The 16,722-nt window shown below is 37.4% G+C and overlaps 1 protein-coding gene across 1 annotated transcript in view; it reads left to right on the forward strand.

Moving 5' to 3' along the window:
* The window catches only part of LOC140232262 (regulator of G-protein signaling 9-like), a 79,778-nt gene that overhangs the window by 44,873 nt on the left and 18,183 nt on the right, over positions 1 to 16,722 (forward strand). Inside the window, exon 7 of the mRNA XM_072312395.1 lies at positions 6,095 to 6,196. Coding sequence (XP_072168496.1) covers positions 6,095 to 6,196 — 102 coding nt within the window. The remainder of the gene's footprint in view (positions 1 to 6,094; positions 6,197 to 16,722) is intronic.

The raw sequence follows: 16,722 nt of genomic DNA on the forward strand, positions 1-16,722 counted from the left end.
TTTAGTCTTTATCTTTTGAGGTCCAGTTAAATCGAATATTTTTTTTTTCATTTTTGAGTAACATTGCAGCCCACAGGATGAGAAGCACTGATATGATAGACCTCATTAATTGTAATGTATTCATATGTTCATATACAGGAATATAAGTGTATATACTTATATAAAGGTACATAGTTATTTTGATATTTCTCTACATTTCCAAATCTTACAAAGGTTTCTTACATCAAATTCTTAATGGTGATATCTTTGTCTGCATGGTAACAGAAGATTTGATGAGTTGCAGCCCAAGTAATGGTTTAAAACAATGATTTCTACCTCTGCTTTTACCATTCATTTGACTTCAGATATCAATGTCAAAGGAATCATAGCTTGTTTTATCTCTGTTCATGAGACTGTGTTGGCATACTGTACTAAAGAGGTGTATCATACCGTATGTCCCCCCCCCCAAAAAAAAAAAAAAAAATACAGCGGGACCCTCCACAACAATAAGTCTAAAAATAGTGAATCAATCCACATACAATTTCAAGTAATGAAACTGTAACTTATTACCCCCATCTTACAGAAAACCACATCCGATTTTCTTCAGTGGTCAAAGAGAAATAAGGATATGTATCATGTAGAGCATGTCAGGAATCCCTTCTTTCCAAGTTCTGTCCAATGTGTTCAAACAATAATATGCAGTTCCAGGAGCATCCAAGTGCTAAACTTGGAAGAAACAGACCCATGACATGCTTTACAGTGATCCACATTTCTCTGTGACCACATAATTACATTGAATGGGGTTTTTCTGCAAAATCTAGGTAAAAATGTTATATTTTTGGACCCTGAAATAGCATTCAGACAGTTTAATCATATTGGAAGTTATCTGGAAATCCCACTGTATTTTATTTATTTATTTATTTATTCATTTATTTATTTATTTATTCATTCATTTATTCATTCATTCATTCATTCATTCATTCATTCATTCATTCATTCATTCATTCATCCATCCATCCATCCATCCATCCATTCATTCATCCATTCATCCATTCATTCATTCATTCATTCATTCATTCATTAATTAATTCATTCATTCATTCATTCATTCATTATTATTATTTTCTCTTTGGGGGGCATACTGTAACGTATTTCTGTAACCATACAACTTGTACACATACTGCAAACTGTGGCATCATGCATCTTATATTTGCTCTGATGATTTCACATTTAGGGAAATAAGTTTGTAATGTCTCTCTCTCTCTCTCTCTGGTACAAAGAAGCTAAACCAAATACCTTTTTAATGTAGAATAAAGGAAGACACAAGGCTAAACATCATCTGCTATTATTCTCCCTAAAGAGCAAAATTCCAAAAAATTGTCGAGGACAGAATTTCAGAGGTTTTATTGTCCCCGCCGAACGAGTTCGAGCAGGGGACTATAAAACGGGCTCCGTACGTGTGTGTGTCCGTCCGTCCGTGCGTCCGTCCGTGCGTCCGTCCGTGCGTCCGTGTGTCCGTGTGTGCGTCCGTGTGTGATCAAAATCTTCAATTTGCTACTTCTCTGTCATTTATGAGCCAATTTTGATTCTGTTTGCTTTATATGATAGCACTACATGGGAGCTTTGAAACTTCTACACAGAATTTCAGTCGTGACCTTTGACCTTGACCTTTGACCTATATTGTACATTTTGCTACAAAATGCTACTCCTTCGCCATTTCTAACCCGATTTCGATTCCGTTTGCTTTATATGATGGCACTAGGTGAGGGCTTCAAAACTTCTACACAGAATTTTGACCTTTGACTTCTTTGACCTTTGACCTTGATTTTTGACCTATATTGTACATTTTGCTACAAAATGCTACTCCTTCGCCATTTCTAACCCGATTTCGATTCCGTTTGCTTTATGTGATGGCACTAGGTGAGGGCTTCAAAACTTCTACACAGAATTTTGACCTTTGCCTTCTTTGACCTTTGACCTTGATTTTTGACCTATATTGTACATTTTGCTACAATATGCTACTCCTTTGCCATTTCTAACCCGATTTCGATTCCGTTTGCTTTATGTGGTGGCACTAGGTGAGGGCTTCAAACCTTCTACATAGAATTTTGACCTTTGACTTCTTTGACCTTTGACCTTGATTTTTGACCTATATTGTACATTTTGCTGCAAAATGCTACTCCTTCGCCATTTCTAACCCGATTTCGATTCCGTTTGCTTTATGTGATGGCACTAGGTGAGGGCTTCAAAACGTTACACAGAATTTTGACCTTTGCCTTTTTTGACCTTTGACCTTGATTTTTGACCTACATTTTGCTACAAAATGCTACTCCTTCGCCATTTCTAACCCGATTTCGATTCCGTTTGCTTTATGTGATGGCACTAGGTGAGGGCTTCAAAACTTCTACACAGAATTTTGACCTTTGCCTTCTTTGACCTTTGACCTTGATTTTTGACCTGTATTGTACATTGGCTACAAAATGCTACTCCTTCGCCATTTCTAACCTGATTTCGATTCCGTTTGCTTTATGTGATGGCACTAGGTGAGGGCTTCAAAACGTTACACAGAATTTTGACCTTTGCCTTCTTTGACCTTTGACCTTGATTTTTACAAGTATTGTACATTGGCTATAAAATGCTACTCCTTTGCCATTTCTAACCCGATTTCGATTCCGTTTACTTTATGTGATGGCACTAGGTGAGGGCTTCAAAACTTTTACACAGAATTTTGACCTTTGACTTCTTTGACCTTTGACCTTGATTTTTTACCTATATTGCACATTTTGCTACAAAATGCTACTTCCGGCGGGGACATATATTACGCACCGCGTAATTTCTACTTTTCCTTGTTTTGGTTAGGACTTCAGCAAATTGATTCCTCAACATGTCCTCCATCATCCGATCCATTATCTCAAAATGAGTTTCACTTTAATAAGCAATTGATTTAATGTGAGTGATGAAATTCACCACATTTCATTATTTCTTTTCAGTGAATTGAAGATGAATGCTCTCCACTATGCTGTATAAAGCTTGTGACTCATGTCAAAATTCTACTACAGCTTTTGCCTCCAGTATTCAGCATCTCCAACCCTTGTGTTTGCTTTAGATAACAGAATTAACTTTCAACAACTGATACCTGCTATTCATATCAATGACCATCAACCATAATTTATTCATTGGGATACGTTATACAAGGTCACTCTTTATCTGTTCTGACCATAGTTTTTTTTTTTTTCTTCCAAAATGGCAACCATGATGTATTGTACTATCTAATCAAGAGAGAGAGAGAGAGAGAAAAAAAATAATGGCATCTTGCGTCATACATTAAAGGGATGGTATGGTATTGGTGGAGATGAGAAATGGGCTCTTAACTTTTTGCTAGATACCAGGAAACCACTAATGAAATAATACACAAAATACCATTCTAAGTGGCATTCAAAGTTTACAATGATGAAAATCAGTTTTGGAATGGTTTAGACATTCCAAAACAAAGTATAAAAACAAAACAGTTGTAATAAAAAGTGGTTCCCAGCTTCTATTAGGATTGCTCTGTTTCTGTCAAATAAATGTTGAATTCCTCATGGAAGTACATGCTCTTTCATATTTTATGAGAAGTTTCTCATTATCTCACTGAAAAATGTCAGACACCTGAAGTTAGGTCTCAACTAATACTATGCAATCCCTTTAATATAAACTCATTTAATCACAGTGCATACGTCACTGTGAAAGTACACATAGTCTTCTTGAGTTTCAACTACATTAGATTAGCTCCATATAACTCGACCCTCACTCTACTGTGTGTGCCAATAGGCACATCCACTGGAGTGCTGTCCGTACTATTCTCTCTATCGCACATATACTGTACGTGCCATATATTTCGCAGGTCTAGATTTTTGCGAATTGGGAATTCCCGATGAATTCGCGAGTGGTTACATTCACGATCGTGGAGTCCTGTACTGAACGGAGAAGTGTACACGCGTATGTCACATTCACATCGGGATCAGAGTCAATATTTTTGCGTGTCTTTAATTTTGTGAATAGCACCTGACTCGCGAAATTCGCGAAAATTAGAACCTCGCAAAATATTTGGCGTATACAGTAACTGTAAAAACTGAAACAATGGCGGCGCTATCTAATTTTGGTACTGAAGCATTGACAACACTGTGCAGTACAGAGCATGAGCTCTGTTTGATCTCTTATCTCCATATTATCAAAATGATTTTGGAGATTTCCTCAGCAGTTGTTACATGTTTGGAAAAGGAATATCTGTTTATAAGCTCTAAAATGCATTTCTATTGTAAAGTGACAACATTTTAGTCCTGCATAAAAAGGGTAAAATTAGATCAAGTATCACATATGCTCTGCCTGTGCCTATTGCACCGTAACTCCACATTACCGGAAGTACACAAGTCAACACCAAAAGTGTGACCCCACTTAAGCTCCATGTGTTGTGCATTAGCGCATGTAATGATCACCTCATACATATGCACGTAACGTACCGCAGGCATATGGACGTGACCCGAATGTTTACATTTATATGCAATGAGAGAATTGGTACATATGTCTAGATACTAATTGTCAATGAATTAAGAGAGACTACCTAATGCCTCTGAACCATATTGTACCACCATCGCCTTTCTGTTAGACCGAGGCAAATTGTATAAGCTATTATTTTCGTGAATTTCGTTAGACGATAAATTTCACAACATGCAAAAATGTCACCATTATCTGCTAGGATAATAATGCACTTATGATAGCCTCAGTGTCAAAGTGTGAAAACAACATCTTCAGAAAATGTCTGTGACCTCCTCATTTAATTGGGAAAATATCTGTGTGTGAAAATAACAGCTAATACAGTAACTTACAGTCATGTAGAGGAAAGTGTGACAAGTTAGAAATTTGTGTCTGGGTGCATAAAGGGTCAAACTGCAATAATTGTGATTTTGCTCTCATAATCATTGGAATGGATACTGTATACGCCATATATTTCGCGAGTCTAAATTTTCGTGAACCAGGAATTCCCAACGATTTGCCGAGTGGTTAAATTCGCGATCGTGGAGTCTAGCTGTACTGAACGGAGAATTGTGTACATGTACGTCATGTTCACATCGGGATTGGAGTCAATATTTTTTGCATGTCTTTAATTTCGTGAATAGCACCTGACACGCAAAATTCGCAAAAAAATGAAAACCTCACGAAATATTTGAGGTATACAGTAGTTGATGTGACTTTGCCAAATCTGGACTGGTTAATGAAGTCATGATTGTAAAGTTATCAAGGTATTTTACTAATAATAGGTCCAATTCTGTTCGGAATTTGGGTCCTACGCTTAACAAGCTCGCTTTTATGTAGGTTCCATCATATTTCTTTAGCGTTATACATAGAACCAAACGTACGATGATTGACCGCTATGTTTTATATGTTTACATTTAATTTACTGTGCATCCAAGCCGGATACTATGATTCATTGTGTTTTATTATATTTGATGTACATTCCTTCATTGAGAAATATGAAAATAAATTGAATTGAATTGAATAACAATGTTTGTTTTCAAAATAATGATAATGATAATGAATGGTAAATGTGTGGTGACAAAAATGATATAGTGAATTTATTGTGGGTATTATTGTTTTTTGAACATTGTTGTTTTTAAAAATGTTATAATCATAATGTTTCTAATCACTAGCATTTTTGTCATCATTTATGACAAGCATAGAGTGTAAGCAAAGCAAAGAAATACATCAATAAAAAGACTGCTTTCAAATTATATCACAGTTAGAGGGAATGATATGAGCTATAGGAAAGGTGCAAACAGTGAGATACATTGTATATATTTAGATATGTTTCTCAATGCATTTTTTCCTCATTTCCATGTTGTTGATCTGGGGCCCGTTTCATAAAACTTGTCATCAGTGACAACTGCCACATTTCTGTGACAAATTTGCTCTCAGCAAATCAGATGCAAGGATTTCAGCAGCTTGTCACATCTATGACAACTTGTCACTGATGACAAGTTTTATGAAACGGGCCGCTGATTGGCTTTCAACATGCACCATACATGTAATATAAACATTTGATTTACCAAATTTCCTACTGGTGCTATTTCTCCATAAGCCCGGTCAGACTAACTGCCTTGAAACGGACATCAGGAGAACATGTAAGAGTTCGCAGCCGGTCCGAACAAAGAAGCCGTCCGCTGAAGAATCCCGGAAACAAGTAAGACTTTTTGTTTTAAATTTTTTTTCTTAAATACTATTACATTTCTTTGAGAAGAATATTCCAAAGATGTGAGTCTGTGTCCATTTCCCAGGTGCAGTGAAGTATTTGTAGCTTTTATTCTTCTTGATATGTCTCTTCAAGATGTCAACAAGTGTAGCAAATCCCAACTGTGATATTCTTCAACTATAGTGAAGTAATTGGCATTGCATACATTGTATTATTACAGAGTCATTAAATGTGTAGAATATGTTGTGTCTATCTACTGTAAAAGTGAAAAATTTCATGGTGATGACATTTTTGTGCATTTCGCGCAACCAGAACCTAGCGCAAAAATAAAAGCATGCGAAAATCTTCTTGCCCGGCCAAGCGTGAAAAATTAGTCGTGCGGAAATAACATTATCCACGTTTACAGTATCTATCTATCTATCTATATATCTATCTATCTATCTATCTATCTATCTATTTATCTATGTATGTATGTATCTATCTATCTATTATCTATCTGTCTATCCATCTATCTATATGAAGTAGGGTAGTAAAGCATTTCAGTGCTATTTATTCTAACCAAATTTTCGATGCATACACTCATCTTCTTCAGGGTCAACATGAACAGTTGAAAATAAACAAGATGACTCTATTCTGCACATACACAAGTGGTAGTCATAGGGATGTTTCTGGTAACGCGCATGTGGTATCTAAGTAGAGGCATTGTGCACGTCTTATTAGCATGCGCACTTGCAGTTGTGGTCAATCTGTATGATAGCTAGATAGATAGATGAATGGTATTTTATTGAAGTATTCATGTCTCGCAGTCATACGACTGAATTGCACGTAGAATTACATCGTAAAAGAGACAGCAGATATTACAGCACAAGTATTCATACAAAAAAAAAAAAAACGTAAAATACTGACATTAAGAAACAAGGTCATACGACAGGACATGTATACCTACAAACTGAGCAAGCCGTAAACATAACATCATAACAAAAACAAAGATGATCAGGGTTCGGTATTCACACACTCTTTCGACACCTGCCTCACACACTATCACACTCCCTTTCGCCCTTTGTCACTTTCACTCGCTCTTTCTCTCGTGTTTTTGCATACGCACCACTACACTCACAAAATATATTACTACATTAACAGACCTGCTGGTTTCCGATTCTCGTTACACCCCAGTGATCACTTATGAACACCTGATCATCAAAGCCTATACTGATCAATGAGATTCTTCTCGGGAGATATGCACAATGAATGCCTATTGAAATATATTGCACTGAATTGATTACGGGAGATTCTAAAATGTACAATGTTTATTATATTTCCACCCCAAAAAAGGGTGGAAAACAGCAAAACATGCTCCAAACAATGAATTGGTGTAGTTGAGTAGAGATGGATAGAAGAATAAGGAAAGAGGGGTATGGGTTGGAAGGAGAGATAGAGACAAAACTGGGTAAGCGGAAGAAACAGAGAGGATAAAAAAGAAGAAAAAAGAAGAAGGTGTATAGCAACAAAACGCCTATTGTGTGGGATATATGCGTGGACCAAGGGAGGTCAAGAGAGGAATAGAAATCGAAATGTCGGCTGCAGCAAGTATTACGCTGTTCTGAGTGGTACGTGACACCTGTACATTGTGTATTATCACAAACACATTATTCAATAATTAAAATAACACGCAAAATTAACGCTTTCATAAGTGTAAGCCACAGACTCTACACGTGTACGTTATACCTCTTTATACAAAATATCATCATTGTGGTGTAAATAGGAAGGAATAAAAGGGATCAGATCAATGAAAATAAAATTTGATCAAAGTAACTAGAAACTCGTTATCCGAATACGAAAAGCAACATAATATTGGGTAAACTAGTTCTCCTTCTCGTAACAGAAATATATACAGTTAAATGTAATTATTATTGCATTAAGAAAACATATTACAATCATACAGTACAAAAAGCACTGCTTAAAGCCGAATATGAGAGAAACCGTAAAGGTCAAGAGAGAACGGGAAATAGGAGTATTGATTGTAATATACACACAACGGGAAATAGAAACATACCCATTGCAAATCAAAAGCTACGAAATGAAATGTCATATAAACCCCACATCATTGAATATACAAAAACATATCATCAATGCAGTATACACATGTAGATAAAAGGGGGACAACCAGTCAGTGGTCATAAAACTTGATCAAAATATCGTTGGTTCGTCATCCAAATACCCATGCACCAAAAATTGTTTTGCGTGAGATTATTATACTTCTCGTGACATGAATATGCTGTATAAAGTTAACCGTTATCAGTATCGTACAAAGAAAGCAATGATACGGTAAAACACAAAGGGCTGCATAAAATACCATCATGAGTAAAGGTACAACATTGATAACAATTTCCGAGCAATTTTAAGAAAGCTGGCAAAACAATTATGCTCACAATACAAAGAAACATTACAAGGAAATTATAATTGCCGATGAACATGATGGAAAACAAACATAAGACCTGTATAACATCATTTGGAATTCAATACTTTAGTCATGAATGGTACTGGGCTATTTTTGTAATGGTTGGTGCGGCACCTAGGTTCTTTGTACAACTTTGTATGTCTTGAAGATCTTGTGCAATCGTTTACCATGAACCAGTTTTTACCAATTTCTAGTTTAGTGGAAGACTTGGCAAAAGAGAGGCAGAGTTTGACACGCCTTGAGGCCAAGTCCTGGATCCCCGCTAGCTCAAGTGAAGTGCAATTATAGGAACTTCCAGGGAAGATAATTCTCAGTGATTATGACGTAATTAATAGCAATTAATGTCGCAACGACATGGATATGTATAATTAACCAAGCAGATCATAAAGACATGTAAGTCGAAGTATGTGTGTGTGTGTGTGTGTGTGTCATGCTGTTATTTCATTTGTATATCTTGTATGAGTAAGAAGTTTTTTTTTTCAGTTTGATTACATTGAATATAATAGTATTAGTTTCATTGTGAAAACGACGTTGACATCAAACGGAATTCTAATAAAAAAACATCATTTAAAAAAAGAAAGTGTGTGTATTTGTGTGTGTAGATTTTTAACCATCTGGAAGGAAAATATAAGTCTCTGAAGTAGATCTGGTAAATTTGTGAGATATTGAAAGACAGGGTTTAGTTGTGGGAGATGATATGATGTAGCTAGAGTATGTGGAAAAGATAATTATAGAAGAAGAGATGAGAATATGGGAATGCATACAGAGTTAGCTACTTCAGACACCTTCATGTAATATACTCTGTAAACCAAATGTTTTGTGAGGTTTTATTTTAGCGAATTTAGTGAGTTTGGTACTATTTACGAATTTAAAGGTAAAAAAAGAAATCAACTCTGATGTGCATGCATGCATTTTTCCACTCAGAACTGTACTCCACAATCGGGAATTGCAAAATTGTTTGGAATCCTGACTTGCAAAAGATTAGACTCACTAAATGCAATGTATGTCCTATACAGTGGTAGAGCCTTGTCACCAAAAAGAAAAAGTGACTTATTATCTTCAAGCAAGTACATAGGAAGAAAAATGGTTGGATAAATCAGCATGCTGTGGAGATCCATTAACAATTTAAAAGAGATTATGGGGAAGGTGTCCTGATTCTAGACATTAAGAGAAATCACACTATTTTCTTTATCATGTGCAAATGATTCACAAAGGATCACCTAATGGCAGAAGTTTACTGTAAAATGGATCAGCCAGCTAAATTCAGGGATTATCTTCCCTCCCTACCCTATAGCCAAGATGTGTTCTTTGCCCAGGCACATTTGCTGTTTATGCTATAAAATGCTAATCAGTCCATTACCTCAAATCCTTGCTGCCCAGGTACTTCTGAGTGTGGAGTTCAAATCTATCTATGACACATGTGATTTCATCAATCTTACATCAACTGACTTCATTCATCTGAGTGTACAGTTTGTGCGATATTGGCAAGTTAGCAGCTTTCAGAAATAGATGCATAATGTACATTTGTGTGCAGGTAGGACACATGTTTGGTGTGTCTGTGTGTGTGTGTTTGTGATGCAGGGTTGCTACGCCGATTCATCCAGGTGCATGGTGTTTGCATAGGGTGAAGAATGAAGTTGTTCTTGAAAGGATTGTGCTGATTTTAAAATCATAGAGTTATGAAATGAGTGAAAAATTCTCCCACAGCGGTAGATTCTTCTGATCAGTGCTTTTATTTCTTCTGACTCATTCTGATTTTTTGCTCTCTCTTTTTCTTCCCCTTTTTCAGTTTTTTTCTCTATTTCTGTCTTTCTCCTGCATGTGTTCTCTCTTTCTCTTTCTATCTCTCTCAGCTTTATGTCACCATTTTATGTTAAGTTATTATAAGCCTGACCCTACGTGGCTTTCAGAGTTTTTTTTTTTCTCCACTGCCCACGTGATGTCCTCTTGCCTTGCACGTGATGACATTGTTACGAAAGCCTTTTGCTAGCCAACAGATTCCACTGCAGACTCTGTATGATTAATTTTGCAGTATTCTGCTTACTGAGGGATAGATGCAATAGTGTGTTCTTAGTAAAAAAATGTAAAGAGAGTGTAGTTTATTCCACAGAGAGAGAGGAGAGAGAGAGGAGAAAGTGAAGCACTGCAGCATGGCGAGTGAAAATACTCTAAAACCAGCAATTTTTGTGTGCATTTCAATTTTTGCAAGTTTCACAGCAGGCAAGAGTCGTGAAATTGAAATGCGTTTGAAGGTTCTTGTTCGCAAAAAAAAAAAAAATTCGTGCTGCAAAAAAAGGTCATTGGCTCCAATTTGCGAAAATTTCATGCCACAAATATTCTTGCTTTACAGTAAGAGAAATGGAACAGTGTGAAAAGGAGTCAGTGTGAGAACAGACTAAGAGAGAAAGAGATGCAGAAACAGGGAAGAGATAAAAAAAGTGAATGGTTAAATGAAAGAGAAACAGAGTTATAGTGTACAGAATATAGACAACAGAAGAGAGAAATGTATGATATGCATTGACAAAAGAGATAACACTTCAGTAGAAAATTGAAGGATGGAGATGATTAATGAAAAGCTAGCAAACAAAAGAAAAGCAAGAGAGATAGAAGAAAGGAAAGATAGATTGTGATAGTGAAAGTGAAAGAGAAAGAGAAGGGGAGAGAAATAGATTGAAAAAGGAAAGAAGAGTAAAACTTAGGAGAAAGAGAGAAAGGGGAGATAAAGATAAAATGACTGTGATAGCATGTGTGTATGCTTGGAAGACTGTGCTATAATCATACTCGCTGGAATTTTAATCAAGTCAATTTGACCTTGCATAATTGTTGCAATTCCCTAAAAATTAATGAATTTATATTTTTTAAGGCCCTGTATAGCTAAGCATAAGTCTGCATTTTGCTAGGAAGTACTAACAAAATGGCATAATAAAATGCAGTGTAATCATGTCTCATGCACACGCCTGTATTCTGAATTGAACAGTGGGGCCCAATGGTATTGAAGAATCAATACATTTATTCATTTGGGTCTGCGTGATGCTAATGATTGGTTATGATTGCAACATTTGAGGGAGAAAAGTACGACATTTGATGAAAGCTTGTGTAACCATGGCGATGCTGATGATTGATGATGGAAGTAGTAATAATGATATGAAATATTTATTTAGCACTTAATACAACATGTTTCAAAGCGCTTTACAATGCTAAACAACCAAACAAACAAACATACAAATCAGCTTGGAATAACAAATAATTTACTACAAATGCATACATAATCATTAATTCTGCTCTAAAAATAAATGGATTTTAAGTTTCTTTTTGAAGATGTCAACAGAGGTGGAGGTCTGAATATGAGTAGCGAGAGTGTTCCAAAGCAGAGGGGCACAAACGGAGAAAGCACAGTCACCTTAACGGTTGTGGATGCGAGGGCCAAGTTTAAGCTGGGTTGCAGATGATGATCTTAGGTCCATGTGTGTAGCCGGTATGGGTTTCGATGAGATCAGGTCAATTAGATATATGGGTGAACAGTTATGGATGATGTTGTAGGTGATAAAAAGGATCTTGAACTTGATTCATTGTGGAATTAACAGCCAGTGCAGATTGCGGATGACAGGGGTGATGCGATTGTACTTCCTAGTACAAGTGATAATACGGGCAGCAGTGTTCTGTATGTGCTGAAGTGGAGAATCAAAAGGAGAATCAAAGGAGAGTGATACCGATTATATATTTGGATTGAGGGAATGAAGTAGTACTAGTAGAACACCTGTGTGAAGTTTGAGGAACATGTTGTATGATCCGTTCAAAAGTAAAGAATTTTAAAATTTTGGAGGTTGTCATTGCTGGATGAGCAGACTGTAACAGTTTGTGACATCACCGCAGAACAGTGATATAAAAAAAAGAGAATTCCATAATTTTTTTTTCATGAATAGTACCAATTCAATCCTTTAACTTGTTTAACTGTGACATACTGTATACATGTTAGGGAAATGTTATCCCCCTGCTTTCTAAAAAGAGGTAAGTCAGTTGCTCTTTCACTATGCTAGAAAATGAAAATATTGCGACGAATTTTCTGGGTGCGTTCGTGATGAGAGTTGTGGATGCATGTCATGGATGGCGAGGGTTCAAATTGTCATTTCACGCACACGCATATCCCATACAATTCGTCGTAGAAGAGAGTTGAATTAATAACAACAGAAGTATCGAGTTCACTTTATTCGTATTTTATTAAAAGAAGACATCACGTATACTGAAAAGACGAGCGTCAAAACAACATCACATAATTATGTAACAGCGAGACATTAAAAGGGCTAACACATCGTGCGGCCTCGAACTACTAACTCCTAGTCCAGTCTCGTAAAAGCAAAGCGCAAAGGGAATCTTTTTCTCTTCTCTTCTCCTCCCGTAATTACCAAAACAGACGTTTATATACGATCTGGGGATGTCGCGTGCCATAAAGCTGGGCGATCCAGTTACCATGCGAACAATGTGTAACTGGGTCATCCAGATTCTCAAAGAAGGCAGAGGCGCGTGGATGTAAAACTGGGTCATGACCTATATCTTTCTGAGATCAAGTCGGTCTGGTCTACATTCAAGCTTGGTCGAGAAAGGGCAGTTTTAGAATCAGGGCGGACCGATCTAGTGAGTATGCAACTGGACCAGCTATTTGGTATCGGGCCGAACTAGTTCTATGGATGGAGAATCGGATCAGGGATGCCTTATTAGATGAAACTGTAGCAGTTCGAAACATGATGGTGTCAGCATAGCAGTTCGAAACATGATGGTGTCAGCATTTAACAATCACATCGAAGGGGTCAAACAGGGTTCGTGAATACACATGGCGAATATAGGTGAATAGTGGTACACGTACAACATAATCGTATGCAGCATTATACACATGGCGAATATAGGTGAATAGTGGTACACGTACAACATAATCGTATGCAGCATTATTCTTATTTCAAAAACCGTCACAATGCTTTCCTCTAAAAAAAATGATCGTCCCCGATCATGGATTAAGATGAAAGGTTCGAATATCAAAAATAACTTTGGAAGAGTATTTTTTTTTTTTCGGTAGATGTAGGTTCTATGCTGAAAACTACGTAATATTAACATAGCATTGTCAATTTAGATGAACACGTCTGAATCGCAATGTAAAATTCTGATGCACTTATTTTTTTTTTGTATAATTGTTTGTTTTTGTCGTCAATTGGATCAGAACTCCTAAAGCGGAGCGAGATGGGAATAAACACACAAAAATTGTATTTTAAAAAATTTAGATAAAACAACGCGGTGAATACATACGAAGGAATTAAGTTGAAACTGAAAAATACATATACATTATAATGGCGGGTACCAACATTTCGATATACACGAAATGCATCGATATACTACAACGTAAAAAAAACCGGAAAAGTGTAACTGTATGTACAAAATTTACAACAAAGATTATAAGAAACAATCGTTATGTTCAAATAAAAATAAAAATGAGAAAGTCAGAACACGGCATCGAGTCAGAAAATACAAAGGCACCACTGCCCTCCGCAAGGCGGGGACAACGTGGCATACGTAAAACGAGAACATGCCAGTCAGCAAACTTGTATCACTGCAGAGGCAAAACAGTGTGTCCTTGGTCAACTTTTTATTTTTGAGAAGAAAGCGGAGGAAACTGACCGAAGTAAAATCGGGCACATTCGATACATTTTAAGGAATGTCGGACTCTGCGCTTTAGCCTATCTCAAGTGTTGGGAGTGCGATTCAAGGCTCAGCCTCTCGCAAATGACATAACGTTGCCTACATTTCACCCTACCCGGGCCACCTGTGTAATGGCGTGGGGCGATAAATCATGGGTGTCTGAAAGAGAAAAAAAAAATACGTGGTCAAGACAACGTAGTAAGGACACATATGAATTTCGCCTCTGGAAGTGAACAAAAATGAAAGTTTCCACCACGAAAGTTTCAACGCAAAATAAAATATGTAAAACGGACAAAATACAAACTTAAAAGTACACATGACGACACATATCAAACTTTATCCATTTTGTAGTTAACAAATAAGAATAAATGTGCTCGAAAACATAACAAACACGAGCAAAACAAACCATTCACGATTTGAACCAATCTGCAATTTGTCCGGTTTTTTTTTTTTTTTTTTTTTTTTTTTTTATAGCGATTACCATTTTTTTTTTTCACATTAAAATCTTGACTAACGGACTAACATTAGTAACAGCAACAAAAACATGTAAACACAAAAGGCAGAATACATAGGTTAAAAAATGATTGGCTTCGTTCATAATGCAAAATTAATGACTTATCATGATTCGACAATCAAAAGCGATGATAGCAAAACAAATTTTTAAACAAAACAAACAATTCGTATAACCCCGCATCGGTATATGAAATATAGTAGGATTATAGATTATAGTGGAAAGGAGAGAAGATAGGACAGCAAAGGGGCAGAAAATTGGAGAGAGTGGGGGGGGGGGAGAAATATTCAAGATAACGTGCGCAAACATGGATGGACGAAAATACCGTTTCCATCCACACTTAATTGGATGATTTTGGATTTTCCCTTTCCGCAAGATTTCGGCAGATGCAGCATAGCACAGTTTTGCTGAAAATGCATACGAGAAAGCCAATTGAGTCGTTTCTTCTTTCGATTTTCGGAAACAAAAAAAAAATGACAAGAAAAAGTATGTAGATCTGTCACTTGCAGCAAAATATTATAGGCACTGATAAAATCTTGAGCAAATAACCGTTACTACATGCAAATCAACATAAAGACATAGTGCATACAATAGAAAATAACATCTGCAATGTGTGGGCGAACAACGTATAATCATTAAAACAAACATGTTAATCTCCAAAATGAGTGCATAAACATTCCACGTTTCAGGTAAACATGATAAAATGCACAAAGTCATTATTTGTCCCTTTTGGTCAACATGCATGAGTTCATTGTCCAAAAGTGATGTTTCTCACTCGTAACAAATTCAATGTTCCGAACCAATTGGGATCATGATCACGAGTCAGTTCTCGAATGAAGTATAATCCAACTTCGAACATCAGAGTAGAACAAACAAACGATGGTTATAATTTTTTTTCCCTTTAGAGTTTCCTCGTGGATATTAAAAGAACAAAAAAATCGCCCATGAGTCCGATGATTTGAATTACTCCATTTCGTCAAGCAATGGCGTCCCGGCTGTTGCCGTGACTGGAACCGTCGTCGAAGGGGGAGTTGTCGTCGGGACCGCTGTCGTCATGGACGACCTCATAGCCTTCTCGGGGGGTGGGTCAAGAAGACACTGAAGCGTAGAGGCTGCTCTTTTGATGGCTCGCTTCTCGTTTACCACCAAACCAGAGACGTGGCTAAATCCGGACCGAAGGTTGTTGTTTAGCTTTTCAGCGCAGAGCCTTGACTCGAGCGAGCCGCGGTGAACGGTGGCGCCTAGGACCTCGAAGTTCCGACGGAGATCGTCGACATCGGCTGCCACTTTCTCTATCCGCCGCGTTATTTTACTTTCCATTTCGGCGATGGCTTCCATGACATGGCTTAGATTTGGCTGGGGCCGTTGGGGGACATGTCTATTGGGGGCGGTGGGTACAAAAGCTGAAACCGGTGGGGGTGGGTCAGGAAGGGGGTCCGGATTAAAATCGTACCCGGTGGCATCATCGCCCGCTTCCGAAATCGGCGAGAAAGCCGTTGTGGAGGTCGCCGCTGGTGTTCTTAAGTTCGATGGGGGCGTCGCAGCCGGTCTTGATGGAGCTATAGTGGTGTCGGCGGCATCTCGGAGGAGACTAGTTTAGAGATGAATTCGCTCACATCCATTATGGCTTAAAAAAAAAGAAAGCTTCAACACATTCGTGCCCAAAACGGTGATGGAATAAAAGATTCCAGAAATGAATGGGCTGGTAAAAATACAAAACGGTAGCTGATTGCGTTGAGAAAGAGAGAGCGAGAGCGAACGATTTCTGTCTTATTCCGGCTGTGACATTATAAAGAGTGACCAAAACGGTCAGGGGGGCAGCGGGTTCGAGTTGATCTTCTTGGGGTCAGTATGTCCTTCACA

The sequence above is a fragment of the Diadema setosum genome, chromosome 8 (assembly GCF_964275005.1).
Source record: "Diadema setosum chromosome 8, eeDiaSeto1, whole genome shotgun sequence".
Taxonomy (NCBI): domain Eukaryota; kingdom Metazoa; phylum Echinodermata; class Echinoidea; order Diadematoida; family Diadematidae; genus Diadema; species Diadema setosum.